Source organism: Furipterus horrens, unplaced genomic scaffold, assembly GCF_987537825.1.
Source record: "Furipterus horrens unplaced genomic scaffold, mFurHor1.1.pri manual_scaffold_1, whole genome shotgun sequence".
Lineage (NCBI taxonomy): Eukaryota > Metazoa > Chordata > Mammalia > Chiroptera > Furipteridae > Furipterus > Furipterus horrens.
The window spans coordinates 155,784,273-155,801,992 of record NW_028327171.1 but is presented as its reverse complement, the minus strand read 5'-3'; the positions used below and the strand labels follow the sequence as shown (position 1 = coordinate 155,801,992).

General features: G+C 33.5%; 2 protein-coding genes across 3 annotated transcripts in view; one reads left to right on the top strand and one right to left on the bottom strand.

Moving 5' to 3' along the window:
- CD302 (CD302 molecule) overlaps positions 1-13,023 on the top strand; it is a 30,394-nt gene extending 17,371 nt beyond the window's left edge. For both annotated transcript variants that reach the window (XM_090280184.1, XM_090280177.1), the window contains 4 exons: positions 3,693-3,809; positions 4,456-4,629; positions 6,447-6,473; positions 12,567-13,023. In XM_090280184.1, the coding sequence (XP_090136310.1) occupies positions 3,693-3,809; positions 4,456-4,629; positions 6,447-6,473; positions 12,567-12,769 (521 nt within the window). In that variant the 3' untranslated portion in view covers positions 12,770-13,023. The remainder of the gene's footprint in view (positions 1-3,692; positions 3,810-4,455; positions 4,630-6,446; positions 6,474-12,566) is intronic.
- Positions 13,024-15,936: 2,913 nt separating this feature from the next.
- The window catches only part of MARCHF7 (membrane associated ring-CH-type finger 7), a 57,546-nt gene continuing 55,762 nt past the window's right edge, over positions 15,937-17,720 (bottom strand). Inside the window, exon 10 of the mRNA XM_090280170.1 lies at positions 15,937-17,251. Coding sequence (XP_090136296.1) covers positions 17,193-17,251 — 59 coding nt within the window. The 3' untranslated portion in view covers positions 15,937-17,192. The remainder of the gene's footprint in view (positions 17,252-17,720) is intronic.

Below are 17,720 nucleotides of genomic sequence, written 5' to 3'. Positions count from 1 at the left end.
TCTGGTTTTGGAATTAGGATAATGCTGGCCTCATAAAATGAGCTTGGGAGCCTTCCCTCCTCTTTAATTTTTTTAAATAGTTTGAGGAGAGATGTGTGTTCTCAGAATGTTTGGTAAAAATCGCCCTTGAAACCATCTGTCCAGGACTTTTGTTTTATGGAAGTTTTTAGATTACTGCTTCAATTTCACTCTGTGTTTAAGATTCTCTGATTCTTCCTGATTTAGTTTTGGAAGTCTGTATGTTTCTAGGAATTTAACCAACTCTTGGATTCACTTATCTTTTGTATTGTTTTTTTAAGACTCTATTTTGTTTATTTTTGTTCTGATATTGTTTCCTTCCTTCTAGTCACTGTGGGCTTTGTTGTTCTTTTTCAGGTTCCTTTAAGTGTAAAGTTAGATTGCTTATTTGAGCTTTTTCTTGTTTCTTGAGACAGGCCTGTAATGCTATGAATTTCCCTTTTAGGACTGTTTTCCCAGTGTCTTACAGATTTTAGGTTGTGTGCTCTCATTTTCATTTTTCAAGGTATCTTTTGATACTTGCTTGATTTCATTGTTGACCCATTCATTGCTTAATAACATTATTTAGCTTCCATGTCTTTGTGTATGTTTCAGTGTTCTTCTTGTGATTGATTTCTAGTTTCATAGCATTATGGTCAGACAAGATGCTTGTTATGATTTCAATCTTCTTAAGTTTACTGAGACTTGTTTTGTGTCCTAACATGTGGTCTGCCCTAGAAAATGTTCCACACATACTTGAAATAATGTATATTTTGCTTCTTTGGAGTAAAATACTCTCTAGATATCAATTAAATCTACTTGATATAGTGTGTCATTTAAGGCCGTTGTCTCTTTGTTGATTTTTGTGTGAAAGATCTATCCATTTAAATCAGTAGCTTGTTAAAATCCTCTATTATGACTATTTCTGTCAATCTCTCCATTATGTTCTTGGAGATTTGCTATCCTATATTGGGTGTATAAATGTTTACTAGGGTTATATCCTCTTGTTCGATTGTTCCCTTTATCATTACGTAGTGTCCTTTGTCTTACTATAGCCTTGATTTTAAAGTCTATTTTGTCATATACAAGTACTGTTACCCCAGCTTTTTTTCCTTTTCCATTTGCAAGAAATATCTGTTTCCATCCCTTTACTTTTAGTCTGAAGTTCATTTGTTCTGAAGTTGTTCTCTTGGAGACAGTGTATATATATATGGGTCTTGTTTTCTCATCCATTCAGCTACCCTATGTCTTTTGTTTGGAGCATTTAAGCCATTTACATTTATAGTGATTATTGTTATATACATATTTATTGCCATTTTTTTCTCTTCTTTTTTCTTCTTCTCAAAGCAAGCGCTTTAACATCTGTTGCAATACTGCTTTGGTGTAACAAACTCCTTTAGCTTTTTCTTGCCTGTGAAGCTTTCTTTTTCCTTCAATTTTCAATGATAGTCTTGCTGGGTAAATTAGCCTTGGTTGCAGGTCCTTGCTTTTCATCACCTTGAATATTTTATGCCAGTCCCTTCTGGCCTGAAATATTGTTGAGAAATCAATGGACAGTTTATGGGGAGCTTTCTTGTAGGTAACCGCTTTCCTAGTATACCTTTTAAGAGTCTCTCCTTGTCTTTAAGTTTTGCCGTTTTAATTAGGATGTGTCATAGTGTGGGCCTCTTCGGGTCCATCTTGTTTGCGACTTTGTGCGCTTCCTAGACTTCTGCATCTTTTCCTTCACCTGGTTATGGAAGTTTTTAGTCATTATTTCCCGTTAGGTTCTTGATCCCTTGCTCACTCTCTTCTCCTTCTGGTATTCCCATGATGTTGATGCGGTTACAGTTTATGTTGTCACAAAGGTCTCTCAAACTCTACTTAATTTTTAAAAATTTTTTTCTTTTTGCTGCTCTGCTTCGCTGTTTTTTCCTACCTCGTCTTCCATATTGCTGATTTGAGACTCTGCTTCATCTAACCTACTGTTTATTCCTGCCAGTGTATTATTTCCTTCAGATATTCCATTCTTTGACTTTTTTTTTTAGTGCCTTTTTTTCATGCTTTGAGCATCCTTATAATCATTACTCTAAACTCTATATCTGATAAGTTACTTGCCTCCATTTCATTTAGTTCTTCGGGAGAATTCTCTTGTTCTTTTATTTGGAGCCTCTTTTTCTTTCCATTTTGGCTGCCTCTTTGTATTTGTTTCTATCTATTAGATAGATCTGCAAATACTATGGTGAAGACCAGTGTTAGATGCTGCCTGTGACTGGCTCAAGGCAGTGACCCACAGCTTATGGCTCCCTCTGCTGGGCCTGGCTATGTGTAGAAAGAACCAAACTGTACACCAAGGCTGCCTTTACCAGCACCAGGCCTGCACGAGGGTCAGCCAGTGTCTCAAAGATCCCAGAGATCTCTGCCTGCAGGGTTTCTGTTAGGCTTAATCACTGAAAATGCCTCCAGCTGTACACCTCAGCAGCCAGGTTTAAGCTCCACAGGGTGGGGTGAAAGGGATTCCTGTGGGGGGTCTATTGCTTTCACCCAGGCTGATGCTGAATGGAGAGGAGTGCTTTGCCTGAGAAATTTGGCTCCTGCAGTATGGGGAATGATTGAGCATAGGGACCCTGGCAGCTGACCCTTTATCTCTTTCCCCAACAGGAGACTTTTCCCTCATCCCTTCATGTACCTGAATGCATTGTAGTACACAGAGCCTCCAAAGTAACTGTAAAATATGTGTAGGACCAACAATTTATCCTTGGAAAATAGAAAAGTTGTTACTTCTATAATGGCTGGAAAGTCATTTTCTTAGGAACATTCTGTTATCGTCTTCATTTAGCTGCGTACAGCTGAGAGAGTTAACTTATTTCTGTCCTTGCTGGGGGTTCACTGCTCTCCCCACCAGATTCCTGGTTTCTACAAGCTTTGATGTAGTCAGTTTTATTTTGCAAGTATAGAAGCACTAGAGAAACTAACTCTACTCGTGTTTTCTCATATGCATTAACCAATTAAGACAGTGGATTTTTTAATTTGGAGAACCTTTGAATAAGAGTCAAAGTTAAAATCTCTTCAAAAAGTGGAGTTACTTCTAATATTTAAAAGCTAGTACATGTGAGACAAAAATATATATGGCTGCTTCTTAATCTTGAACCTGGTGAGCATCCCAGGCAAATTTAATCACCCACTGAGAATGAGGACCTCCTTTGTCATTAACCAGGACTTAGTTCTAAGGATAACCAGAGGAAAATTCGGGACTAGGCTTTGGACAGCAGGAGCATGAAGGCCAGTTAGGTGAGGCTGGTCAGAGACACTGCTTGTTAGTTATGCTTGACCAGGACTTCGGACTGTTCTGGCAAGTCGCCCTTATAACTTTCTAGTTCTCCTGGGTGTGGTCAGTGTTACTCCTCTGTACACTTATGAAAAGGGGGCAATATTGCTAGAGAAAGTGAGTAGTGGGAAAAAGTGGAGAGATGCATAGTGTTTCACTGCTCAAGCCTCCCCATGTTTTCCTGAAAATGAGATTACCAACTCTGGGTAAATAAGAGTATAAAATGATTCTGTTCGATTTATATCACCTTATTTTTTCCATGATTTTCAGATGTACATATTTTCAAGTTAAAAAATGTAAGTGTAATATATTTTAATAATATACATTTATTTCATGTGATTTTTATTGGTTCTGGGAAGATACCTTTTTTCTTCCTAAATAATTTCAGGAGCAGACATGATAAGCATACACAATGAAGAAGAAAATGCTTTTATACTGGATACATTGAAAAAGCAATGGAAAGGCCCGGATGATATCCTACTCGGCATGTTTTATGATACAGATGGTAAGTGACATTTATCTTGATACACCACTCATTTTTCCTTAATATTAGTAAAACTGATTACTTTCTTTTATATTCTTCAGTTCTCTAGTTCAAGGTGGTTTCCTCTTGTCTCCAGGTCTGTAGTTTCAATATATACCCATGTCTTGTCCCATAGCTTTTCCCTGAGCAACTCGATGTGTTTCATATGTGAGTGTCAAAGTTGATTCTTTTATCTGGATTAAAATGTGATTCTAGGTTCAGTATTTTTGTAATATGGCAGGGTTATAAAAATCAGTATTAGTGTCAGTGACTAACAGGATACATACAGAAGGACAACTATCAAGTTATATGTCATGTAAATTTATTGTCACTATAGGAAATACATATATAATTACTTTAAAATGAAATTACTAAAGTTACTATTAATAATGTAACTTTTCTTGGCTATTTCAATAAAAATGTTATATATATATATTTTTTCTTTACGAATGAGATCTTCAGGACCTTCTTGAACCAATACCTTTAACTTACCTGTAGATAGGATATATTCTTCTTCTAATTTAAATCCTACAACCAATCGTTTGGACTAGACATCCCTTAGTAACTTCCCACCTGTAATCCTACACCCTTTGCCTCTTAAACTGATAGAGATATTCTTAACTGACAGATGAGAGTTTCAAGTGGTTTGATAATTCAAATATGACATACCGTAAGTGGACAGACCAAGATGATGAGGAGGATCTAGTTGACACCTGTGCCTTTTTGCACACCATGACTGGTGAATGGAAAAAAGGAAATTGTGAAGTTTCTTCTGTGCAAGGAACCCTTTGTAAAGCAGCTAGTAAGTATAAATAAAGACATTTTTTCCAATCTAAGAGTGGGAAGGTAGGGCTGGTTTTGAAATAATTTTCTTTGAGATAAGTATGCCTCAAGAGAGGGAGTAAGACCAGAATACACTGGGTTGGCCACAAAATCCATATGGTTTTTTTTCCTTAAAATAAGACACATTTTTCATATTCACCAATAACTTTATTAATTTGGATATTTTGAGTATGTGGGCTATGTCCTGCGTGGTATAATGCTGATTGTTCTTAATGTCTCAATTTGATTGTTTTCAACTTCAACTACTCTATCAGACGGTGCAGCATTGTCCAGCAAAAATTCTCCGGCATGAAACTTTGCAAACCACTTTTGACATGTTTGATCAGTCATAGCACTGTCTCCATACACTGTACAAATCTATTACATGCGTTTCAGTCACGCTTTTACCTTTCTCAAATAATAAAGCATTATATGCTGAAAAAGTTGCATGTTTTCTTCCATCTTCAATATTAAAATGGCTGCACAAAAATTCACCAATTTTGATATATTTTTTTAATGCACGCTGATATGACAGCTGTCACAATACATTCTAACAGAACTGTTTTAAATGAAAGTAAAGACAAGTAAGTGCTACTAAAGCCATCTTGATGGAAAAACACAAATGAACTTTTTGGCCAACCCAGTATTAGAATGGTTTGTTCTCACATCTCTTGGAAATCAAGTATTATTTCTTTTACATTTCAGACATAGGAACAAATCAGGTGAACGACACATACTTTATTCTATCTGCTTATTCTTAAGAGCTTTTAAGAGGTCAAAATCTTTTTCTATTGTTCAAAAAATTATTCAATATCATATAGTTTCTTTGCATGTGATTAGATTGAATAGTGGAAGTGATGAATAATCATGTCTGATTCTGGAATTCTAATGATGCCAGGGTTCTAATGTTAGTTTACAGAGATTTGATTCTGTAAAAGAACTAGTATCTTTTCTTTTGACAAAGAACAATTAGCACTGTATAATTTATTCTAGATTAAAATTTGTTTTCTTCTGACCCATCAGAATACTTTCTAGTGAACAAAATAATTCTGAACCACAACATTTAGACGTTTTTGTTCTAAGTTTTAAAAAGAATTGATTTCTCATTAAAGGCACTTAAAATTTCAAAATACAATTTAGGAGTGCTTGAAACATGATGTAGCCATTTCCTCACTTTGCATTTAGTATTCCTCCTTCTACTTTAACTGTAAAGCAAAACTATACACCTGACTGATTATTTCCTTTCTTCACATCTGAAATTAGATATTTTTTACTTGCTTCAGCAGAGTTCTTGACTTCAGTCAATTTCTAGTGATTGTGTAAAATGTCATAGTTTTATGATAGTAGCTTTTAACTTCCAGCATTTATTGGATTTTTAAAAAACAGGGTCATTTACTGTGCCTCAGGGCACCATTACATAAACCAAATTCTTAACTATGACTTTGAAACATCAGAAATCGTTGAGTAAATACATACTAATGAGGTAAGGTCACAACTGTATTACTAATGAAGTACACAAATGTATCCTTTAGTTTTACTGTGTTTTCTATAGCTTCCCCCAAATTCTATTATTTCCTTTACTTCTTTTTCCACCAAGATGATATATTTTGTTAGACCCTTACAGCTTTTTTAAAAAAGTAAGTTCAAAATAGATAACACATGTAATACCAAGTAATAGAAATATGGATCCTAATAAACTATGAAGGGGTTCATTTTTAACTGCTTTGTAAGTGTTTAAAGGCAAACTTAGAATAAAATATACTTAAATTTTAATTTTGATTTTCTTTTGTATTTTAGTTCCATATGAAAAGAAATATTTATCAGGTAAGTATTAGTCTTGTTAAAATTCTTCCATAAGTACAAATGTACTAACAATCTAGCATGTTAAAATACTACTAATGACACCCTTTAAAAAAATCATTTGACATAAAGTAGAACTTTTATACAAATTTATAAAGGTCTCTTAGCTTAGTAATAAGGCTTAACATTTTAAATATGATTAACTTCAAGTTGTGTGTAAAATGAACAAACTGTATTTTCTTATTGAACTCCATAATCTGTTTTTGTGGGAAATGACTACATCATTTGTTCCAAAAATTTCAACTCAGATATAATTACAACTCATAGAGCATTTAAGGGCTTACTAAAATGCATTTCTTTTGAAAGCTACAGGTAATGTATATGTATTCACATGATTCAAAAGCAGAAATATACAAGGCAAACACTGAAAAAGCTGTCTCTTGTTTTGTCCTCATTCTACCTTTATCTTTACTAGGAATCATTTCCGTTTCTTAACTGCCTAGTGCTTATTTTGTCAATAAGCAAATTGAGATATGACTTCCTTTATCTTTTATTCATGTATTTTAGATATGTTTTATAATATATATATATCTTAGATATAGATTGGTCTTTTTTTTCTTTTTCCAACTACATACTCTTCCATTGTATGGATATAGTTATTTAACCAGGTTGGCTACTGAATTGTTTCCAAATTTTTGTTATTATGAACAATGAATCAAAGTCATTGTTTACAATAGCAATGAATCAGTCACCTTGCACACACATGTATTTTCTGAATTACCTGAAATGTAATTGTTAAACTAAAAGTGTGGTATAACTTATATAAATATCATAGGATTTTGCATTTCCAGAAGCAATGTATGAATGGCTTATAAAAGTTTTGGATTTTTGCCAATTGAATGGTATAGTTTTTAATCTCCATATGTTGAGGTATAAACAGGGTAAAATGCAAATCTGAAATGTACAGCTTGATGATTGCTTATGTATATACACTGTGTAACCTCCACTCAAATGAAGATATAGAACATCTCCATCACATACAAATTCCCCTCATGCCCCTTCCCATAAATGCCCACCCCTGCCCCCATCAACCCCACAGGTACCACTACTTTATCACCATATATTAGTCGCTTTTCTTGAATTTCACATGAATGTAACTTGTGTCTTCACCCAGGAATTTTTATTCATCCATGTTATGCATATATGTTGTACTTTTTCTGTTATTGCATAGTATTTATAAATACACAAATTTTATCCATTCTGTTTCTTTAAGGGTATTTGGATCATTTGTAGTTTAGCACAAATAGAGCTGCCTATGAAATTTCTCATACGTTTCTTGGGACATATATTCTCATTTTCCTTGAGTGGGAGAAACAAGATTGGAGTCAGATTTTTCAGTGTTTGTCTTGTATAGTTTTGCTTTTGAACCATGTAAATATATTATCTGTAGTTTTCAAAAAATGCATTTAGTAAACCTTTAAGACAGATGCTTCATGAATTTTAATTACAACTGAGGATAAATTTTTTTAAAACAAAAACTTGCAGTCATTTCCCACAAAAACAGATAATGGAGTTCAATGAGAAAATACAATTTGGTGTTTTAAAAAACAAAAACAAAAACCCAGAGTGGAATTGCAGGGTCATAGGGTAGAAATTATTGAATAATTTTTCAAAGTGGGTGAACCACATACATTCCTACTGCCAATGTATGCAAGTTCCATTTGTTCATCCATCCCAGGATGGTACTGTCATGTCAACCTATTTAATTTTAGCCATTCAGATAGGTGTGTAATTATTGTTATATTGTCATATCCCCAATTAAGAATGCTACTGAGTATCTTTGCATGTTTTATCAGCCTTTGATATCTTTTATGAAATTCCTGTTCAAGTGTTTTGCCCTTACTTTTCTTGGGTTCACTTTCTTTTTTCTTTTTTAAAACTACCTTTTTAACGAGGGGAAGGGAGGGAGAGGGAGAGAAACACTGATGTGAGAAACATCTATTGGTTGCCTCTCATACTTGCCCCAACTGGGGACCAAACCTGCAAACCAGGCTTGTGCTCTGATCAGGAATCTAGCTGGCGACCTTTTGCTTTGCAGGAACGATGCTCAACTGAGCCACACTAGTCAGGGCTGGCTTGCTTTCTTATTGATTGGTAGTTTATTCTTAAAAATTCTGGATACACATATCTCTTTCAGGTACGTGTATCATGAATATTTTGTTTGTAGCTTGCCATGATATAACAACTATGCTGAAAGAGCAGTATTTGAGTTCATGTGTATTTAATTCTCTCTTCTATAGGAGCAATACATAACATCTAAAAAAATCCAGTAGAGCACAACCTCACACCCATTAGTTTGGCTATCTAAAAAAATATAAAATAACAAGTTTTGACAAGGATATGAAGAAAATAGGAACCTTATGTACTATTGATAGAAATGTAAAATGGTGATGCCACTGTGGAAAACAATATGGTAGCTCCTCAAAAAATTAAAAATAGAATTACCATACAATCCAGCAATTCCACTTTGGGGTATATACCCAAAAGAAGTGAAAGGAGGGATCCAAGAAATATCTGTTCACCCATGTTTATAGCAGCATTGTTTACAATAGCCAAAAGGTGGAACCAACCCTAGTGTCCATCAACAGACAGTGGATAGCAAAATGCGCTATGTATTACCACTATGGAACATTATTCAGCCTTAAAATAGGCAAATCTGACACATGTTAAACATGCATGAACCTGGAGGACACTAAGCTAAATAAGCCAATCACAAAAGAATAAATACTGTATGATCCCAAATATATGAGGTACCTGAAGTAGTCCCTTTAGGGCCAGGCTCTGGGGAAGGAGGAATGTGGAGTTATTGTCTAATAGAAGTTTCAGGTTTACAAGTGCTATGGATGAATGGTGGTAACATAGCACAACAATGTGAATGTACTTACTTCTACCGAATTGTACACTTAAAATCGGTTAAGACAGTAAATTGTTGTATATTTTATCATAATTAAAAAATTACATCAATAAAAGCAGTATAAGGACATTACTTAGAAGCACAGAAGCAGCATTGTATAACAGCAGTAAGAGAAGTGGTTACCTTTGAGAAATAGAAATTAAGGATGAGTAGTAGTATGGCAGGAGTATTTTGCCTTGCATACCTTGTAGAACTATGAATTTTAAACTATGTATATGTATACTTAGTGGAAAAAAAATGTATGTAAATTGAAGTGAGTAGAAAATATCAGGTAGGTCTGTGATGGTTCCCCAAACCATTTCAGGAATAAAGGATCTGGAAACATTTGGTCTTTAGACTCCAGTGATTTTGAATTTATTAAAAAATATATCCCATAAATATGTATAACTACTATGTGTGAAGCTTTCTCCTATTAGACACTGAAGACAGAGCGAACAGAAACAGCCTCTGTTCTCAGGCTGACATATCAGTGGGAAGGCTAAATACATGTAAAAATATAGTATGTCAGATGGTGGTGTGTACTGTAAAAAAAAGACGAGTGAAGGGAGAAAGGGAGGTGGCTTTTCTTTAAATAGGGTTGCCGGGGAAGGCCAAATTTGAGCAGAATGAAGACCTAAAGGAAATGAAAGGATGTTTGAAAGCCTGTCATAAAGGGATTGTTTAGTTTGACTTTGTGGAGTAAGAATAGTACCAGTGACTTGAAGCAACCAGAAAAGTTAAGTGGAATGGCACTCAGGGCAAACAGTAAGTTCCCTTGTACTCAAGTGTAGCTTAGGAGACCTTGGGAAGAATGCTGTTAAAAGAAAGAGGCTGCACTTGGCGTGGTAAGCACACATGAAAGGGGCAGTTAGCCCAAGTTGGATTCAGCAATGGCTTACAGATGATGCGAGAGTCAAATCTTGAAGGACAATTAGATATTAATATTACACGGGAAAGAGAGGAAAGGTTATCCAAGAGGGTGGATCAGCATAAACCAAGGTGGTTTGAATTTTTGTTCTGCCACTTACTAAAATGGCTTTGACAAGTTATTTAAACTACTTCATATGTGAAAAGGGAAAGGTGTTTGTATGTACATAGCAGGCACTCAAAGTGGCCTTAATTATCACAGTCCAATGACGTTTAATTTTTTAAAGATGGATTATGTAGTTTGGGCCTCAGACAATCAGTGTTAGAACTAGTGTATGAGGGTGACAGTTAAGAGGAATGGTCAGACTGGAAAAAGAACATAATGTGTAGTCTTATTAATAAATGTAAAGTCTAGGATAATTCCTATACTGGATGATTCAACAGTGGCTCTAGTTATCATTAAAAGAGAATTTGAGGTAGAATAAACTTGGAAGTGGGGAGAGGCATCAGCTACACACACATACTTAACTTTATTTACATAAAGACTCCAATGACTTAGATCAACCAGAATTTTAAGTCCACAAAGATAATTAGAAAGGAAGTTTGAAAAATAAAAGGGAAAGACAATATATGTCAAGAAAGCCAAATAAGAGCATGTCAGGTCTCCAGCTGCAGTAGATACAAGAGTCAAATAATGTATGTTTCTGCATTTAGTAATAGATTAGTGACCATTAGTTGAAGAGACTGATTATTTAGGTTTGAGAATGAGTGGAGTGTGAGCCTACATCTTAATACAAGTGTGCTTGTTATAGGTTTTCTGAACTTCCTTTTATCAGACTAATAAGCAAGATTTATCTTCCTAGCTAAAAGCTGTTTTAAATTAGTTTTTTAAATTAGTATTAAACAGCAATTATTTAGCTGGTAAAGCAATGAATTTTTCCTATAATTAGTAGGTAACAGATTTTCTAATGTAGAACTATCCTTTACTCCAGATAGCTGCTCCTTAGTTTTAATACACTGTTCATTAGTTGCCTCAAGATTGGCATTCCTGCACATTGTGGTAAGTATGCAGCTAGCCAAGTAAAGGTCCTGGAGGTAGCTTGGCCAAAGGTCACTTGCAGAATGTAAAAATACAAGGGGCATATGCATATGTACTGACTATGCCCCAGCAATACAGAGTGGTACCCAGTGCTTAGGATACTAGGTATTTTAATTTACTAGTTAAGGTGTGTGAGTATTGTCTTTTATGTCATTGTCTCAATTACCATGCTCTTTCAGACTGAAATTTATTTTCTTTAATGAGCTACTGTCATGTAATCTTTATTTAAACTGGATAGTACTGATTATGAATATATTATTGTAGACTCATTAATAGACAAATAAAATTAGTTATGTTCACATTAGTAAAAGTCAAGAGTGCTATACTACAAATGGGCTGTGTTCAGTTTAGTAGAAACTATGGAAGAATCCCACTTGCAGTTTATAGAATTCTTGGCTTAATATTTTTTCACTTAAATATCTTTAATAATAACACCTGCACATGTTAATAAATTGTGATCACTACAAAACTATTAATTTAGGACTGAAAAGAATTCAGCTATGGCCATTTCCTCACTTCTCCCAACTTTTTAAAAGAAGCCTGTCGGTATTTTAAAAATAATGTATCAATGGCTTTCCCTCACCTTAACAGATAACTTTTGGCCAGATTTTTCCTGCTAAGCTTTACATTTTCCAAGTTTCACTTTAATGAGCCCCAGCTGAAAGGAGCATTTTGAGAATTCAAGTAATCTCAATGCAAAAATACATCTGTAAAGAACAAAAACAGTTCTGGGTTTTTTTTCATGTACTTTTACTACTTAATACAAATAACTTCCTCAAACCACTGTCCTCCTCCGAATTCCTAAACAAGAATAATTTTGCTTGAGTTATTAAACTAAATTTTTATAGAAAGATTGGAAGGATTCTTAAATAGCCCGAAACTGAAAGGTTGTACGTAATTACTTTAGAAATACAAAAACAGTTACCTGAGAATAAATTCAAATGTTAATAGGAAATTTTTAGGATCTCAGAGTGGAGAATTGCAAAATGTACTTGAAATCTTTAAGTATGGCAATTGTTCAAGCTAAGAACAATTAAATCTTGGTGATAATAAATGTATAATTTGTTTTTCACATCAGTGTGGGAAATTCCCAACATAGACAAATATTTACATGAGGAAACTATTAGTGCCCCCCCCCCTTTACAATACTAGCGATTTATGTAACCTGATTCCCATATTTTGTCTTTTTTCTTTTCAGATAACCACATTTTAATAACAGCTTTGGTGATTGCTAGCACAGTAATTTTGATAGTTTTAGGAGCAATCGTTTGGTTCCTGTACAAAAGAAATTTGAATTCTGGTTTCACCACAGCTTTTTCAACTGCACCCCAATCACCTTATAACGATGACTGTGTTCTGGTAGTTGCAGAAGAAAATGAACATGCTATTCAATTTGGATGAAATTTTGGAGATCTTGGGTTAAGACATCGAATACATTGACAGTGATTCATGTGCATAATTTTAATATAAAGCTTGACGATGAGTTTTTATTTTATATATCCTCATTTCAGTAACATTCCTCATCTCATTTGAAAGTGATCTTAGATGCTAGTGGTTTTAACCACCTTCCCAAATGTTACTTTTCACTTCAAGCCCAAGCAGGAAAAAACCAACCAACCCACTCTACTTGTCTTAACTGCTCTATCTCTCCCCCCTCCCCCACAATTAGTTGAACCATCTTAATAGTTGGAAAAAATAATTCTACCTACTGTAACAGTTTTAGTAATCATGATGCTTGCCCTGTTATTAGTAAACATGATATGGGAAATAAAGCTTTTAAATAGATAGTACATATCTGGATATACGAGTGCATGCTGATTACTCTGGCACATAAATTCCTCTAATGTTTTCATCTTTATGATTTAGATAATTTTAGAGATCTGAACATCCTAAATTCCTCATGAATCACATAATTTTACAATTTCATTACTTTTAGAACACCATTTTGGACAATAAACAATATTTAGCACTGATCACAAATGGTTAGAATTTTATTGAAATTTTATAAATTTTTTGAAATAAAAAGTACAGCCATACCAGAAAGGTGGTGGGAGGCTGGTAGTAAAAATAACACTTGTATCATAAAACCCCTTTAAGGATTTTTCTCCTATCACCACACCTGTTCCTCTGTAAGGCTGTCTCAAAACTCCCCCAGCAGTGATGAACCATGTCATTCAATGACATAAAACCTAAGTAAAGAATGCAGAAAAACTAGGTACTACTGTAGTGATGATGCTTTAAGTTTTCAGCATATTTATTGTACAATTTAAAGAGAAAGCTGAAAATAATCATTTTGGGAGTAAAAAATATAAATGGGAAAAAAGTTATTTTTCTAAGTGTTCTTTACAGCTAAAAAACTATTAGAAAATATAGAGTGTATAAAGTTCATATAAAATTATACTCTATTTAGAAACTCAAACCCTCAATTGAGTAATCTCTTACCCCTAACCCAAAGTCCATTAACTTACGGAGAACACTTTTCATATGTAATCTCTCAAGTTTGACCAAAGGCAACCAAGTCCCAGTTCGGGCCATCTGTTTCCATTGGCCTCACCATGAATCAAAAACATTCCTGATCACAATTATTGGCACTATTGTTATGAGATATGAGTAACTACAGTTATGACAGAAGACTATTCAGTGTGGCTGTGCGGTATTAAAGAGCAAATATTGTAGCAACTTCATTACATAATTATGCTCTGTAAGACTTTTAAATTTCTAAGATTTTTATGTAGTGATTTAGAAGTCTATTTTGTTATTAATAAACTAAGTGGTACTAATAGTAGTATCACTACTATTTTTTCTTGCTCTCCTATTCAAATTCTTACCTCTTCCTTAAAACTTTCCCTTATCATCACCTATCACTACTGTCCAGTATGGCAGCCATTAGCCTTATGTGGCTATTTACATTAAATATAACAAAGGTCAGTTCCTCAATTGCACTAGCCAAATTTCAAGTGCTCAAAAAACATGGAGTTTAATAGCTACCATATTGGGCAATGCAAATTATTAATATTTCCATTTTTGCTGGTCAGTGCTGCTCTAGAATCTCCCCCTCTCAACTCCCAACTAATTTTCTTCTATTTTTATAACTTCTACCTAATGGCAACTCTTGCAAAATCGCTGTTTTAAAGTGATTTTTCCTATGTATGATTTCATTTTTCAAACAAGTTCTTAGAGGACCCTTGAAATGAAATGCAAAATTTTAATTTTCTATGTTGGGTTGGCCAAAAAAAATTGTTTTCTTCTTCTGTAAGATGGCTCTACTAGCACCAGTTGTCTTTAAGTTCATTTGAAACAATTTTGTTAGGTTGTATTGTGACAGCTGTCATATCAGCTTGCATAAAAGAAAACATCAAAACTGGCGAATTTTTGTGTAGCCATTTTAACATTGAAGATAGAAAAAAATACGCAACATTTTCAGCATACTATACATTACTATTTCAAGAAAGGTAAAAACACAACTAAAATGCAAAAACAGATTTGTGTAGTGTATGGAGGTGCTCCGACTGCCTGAATATGTCAAAAGTGGTTGGCAAGGTTTGTGCTGGAAATTTCTCGCTGGACAATTCTCCATCATTGGGTAGACCAGCTGAAGTTGACAGAGATCAAATCAAGACATTGAGAATATTCATTGTAATACCATGCAGAATGATAGCCAACATACTCAAAATATGTGAACCAATTAATTATTGGTGAAAATGAAAAATGTGTTTTTTATTTTACGGGAAAAATTAAATGGACTCTTTGACCAACTCATCAGAACATCTATAAACAGGGCCTTATATGTATTTGGTGGTCAACAGATAACTGGAGCACTCAAATCTGTATTTATTTTTAATATTAACAAGTAACATATGCATGTTTTTGTTTATATTCAGAATGCATAAATTGCCTTCTTCAACATCTTGATTCTAGCTAATGATGACAGTATAAATTATTTGGCATATATATCTGAAGAATAACATTACTTTAAAATATATTTTCCTAGAAATTTGTGATCTTTATAGTAGTGTATGGTCTCTATTATTGTTCAGAGTTTAAAAGTGATGACCAAAAGGACTTTTCTTATTTCCTCTAATTAAGATTTATAGGATTCAGAAGCTAATACAATATTAAATATGTAGTGCTAAGAAACTGCAAGAATATTATTAGGCTCAAGCCACTGCCTATCACTTAGCATTTAATATTAAAAATGTATAAAAATTGTATGTGCACCAACGGAATAATTTTTACCATTTAAGTAATTATAAAAAAAAGTCTGTGGGTTAAAACAGAAGACACTTATTTTTCATACTGAGTTGTATTTAAAAGGGTAAATGTTTCAAATTCAAAGCATCCCTAAGGACCCACAGAATAGATACTGAAATTAACTTCTTTAAATTTTGTATTTTTTTCTTAAATAAGGCGATGAATGCAAAGATAACAGGTAAAAGCTGAACAAATGTTTTAGAAACATTTATATTTTTGTATGAGGTGGAATGTGACGTTTTAATAAAATTCTTGCCTATAAGGTTTGAAGACTACTTTGAGCACTAGTTTAAAAGGAAACATTTCAAACTATAAAGTAAATCAATCAGTATGCATTTTATTTCGAGCCAAGATTTTACATTAAGACCAACAAGCTAAGTATGGGCAAACTGTTGATTTACATTTGAGAAATTACATGGTTTTTATTTAAATTCTGAAAAAGAAGTCTGTTGCCATGACATAAGACTTTATTTAACCAAAATCACCTGAAGGTGCTTTTAAGTGTATCCTAAGAGTGCTGACAGAGAAAATATACTCTTCTGGAACTATACATGACTCGTGACCACAGTGTAGATCTACTCATGGTGAGCAGGTAAAGTTCATCTTTTCTCCAAAAGTAGTGAAAAATAGTAAGTACCCAAATAAATGCTCAGATTAGCAAGGAACACTTAAAAATGACCAGGATTCAAACGGTTATTTATATCATATTTATCTACAAAAAAGTGACAACACTAAAAAACACATTGAAAACCAGTGTTTTAAACTTTGAATGTGGGATTTAAAAATATTCCATTAACTTGAGATTGCAATAATTTTTTTTTAAACCAAACAGCATCTGACTGGCAATTCTGGTATAACTGATAGCTGTAATATTCCAAAAAGGAATGTCTACATACTATGGCCTATCAAATATAATCTGCATTTTCCAAATCAATATAAAATTATCCATCATTTATATATTTTATATTTATATACTTTAAAAAATTAGATTTTATGGCTAAGTGAATTTAGAATTTAAATTAAATTGAGACACCTAATATAATGCTCTTCTCAACTTACTCCCCATTCTTTATTTTTTTTAAACACCGGAAGCAAATGATTATGAAAATGAGGCTGCAATTTAAGGCATTTTAAAAGGAAAAATAATAAGGTGCTATCTGGCATTTTATTTTGAAAGCATATTTTTGTCTCACTTTTTTCACTAGCAAAAGACTAAAACACGAACCATTTTCATAAATATGACTACAATAATCAGAACACAAAAAAGGGTTGTAGGCATTGCTTATTTAAAATAACATAACACTTTCTTACTCACCTAAAAGAAAAATACTTTTGATTACTAGTTTATAAACATCAGAGTCACTGGCCACATTAAAAGGTCCAGCAAGTAAAATTTTAATTCAGCAACACTTGAGAATGAATATATATACACATACATGATTACATGTGTGTGTATATATATATTCATTTTATATATGTATTCAATAGGCATTCCCCCACAGAATTAATTCATACTTAATTGCCAGTTTTAATAAACACTTGTTAACAGATCATCCATTTGTCTTATATGAAGTTAGGCAATATCAAATGTTCTGTTATGATCTCCATCTTCTTCAGAATCATCCTCTGAAGCTGTTGAAAGAAAACAGGATGATCAAGAATAATTTTTAAGGGGAATGAGAGTGGTAATATAAATATGAAGCCAGAACAGCAATGACTTGTAAAATAAAATCCCAATTTAGTATATTGTTTGTTCAAAATGACAAGTTATGACAGGGTTATGGTGGCTTGACTGTGGTTAATGCCCACCCACAATACCCCCACCCCCAAATCTTTTTGTGTTAGTTTTTATAAAAATGAAAATGTTTAAAAATATGATTCAAGAACATCTAAAAAGTTTCTGAGATCAGTTTGTATTCATAGCTGCCAATTAAACTACAGAAAAAGTGAACTTAAGGCAAGTGCTCTCACACACCTGAATAGAATCTGGCTTATTACCGCTGCATATTTTGATGCATCCGGTGAGAATAAAAGAAAATGTACACAAAATAATAGGTTATGGGTATTTTTGCAAGTTACGTTAAAGCTATGTCTCTATAAT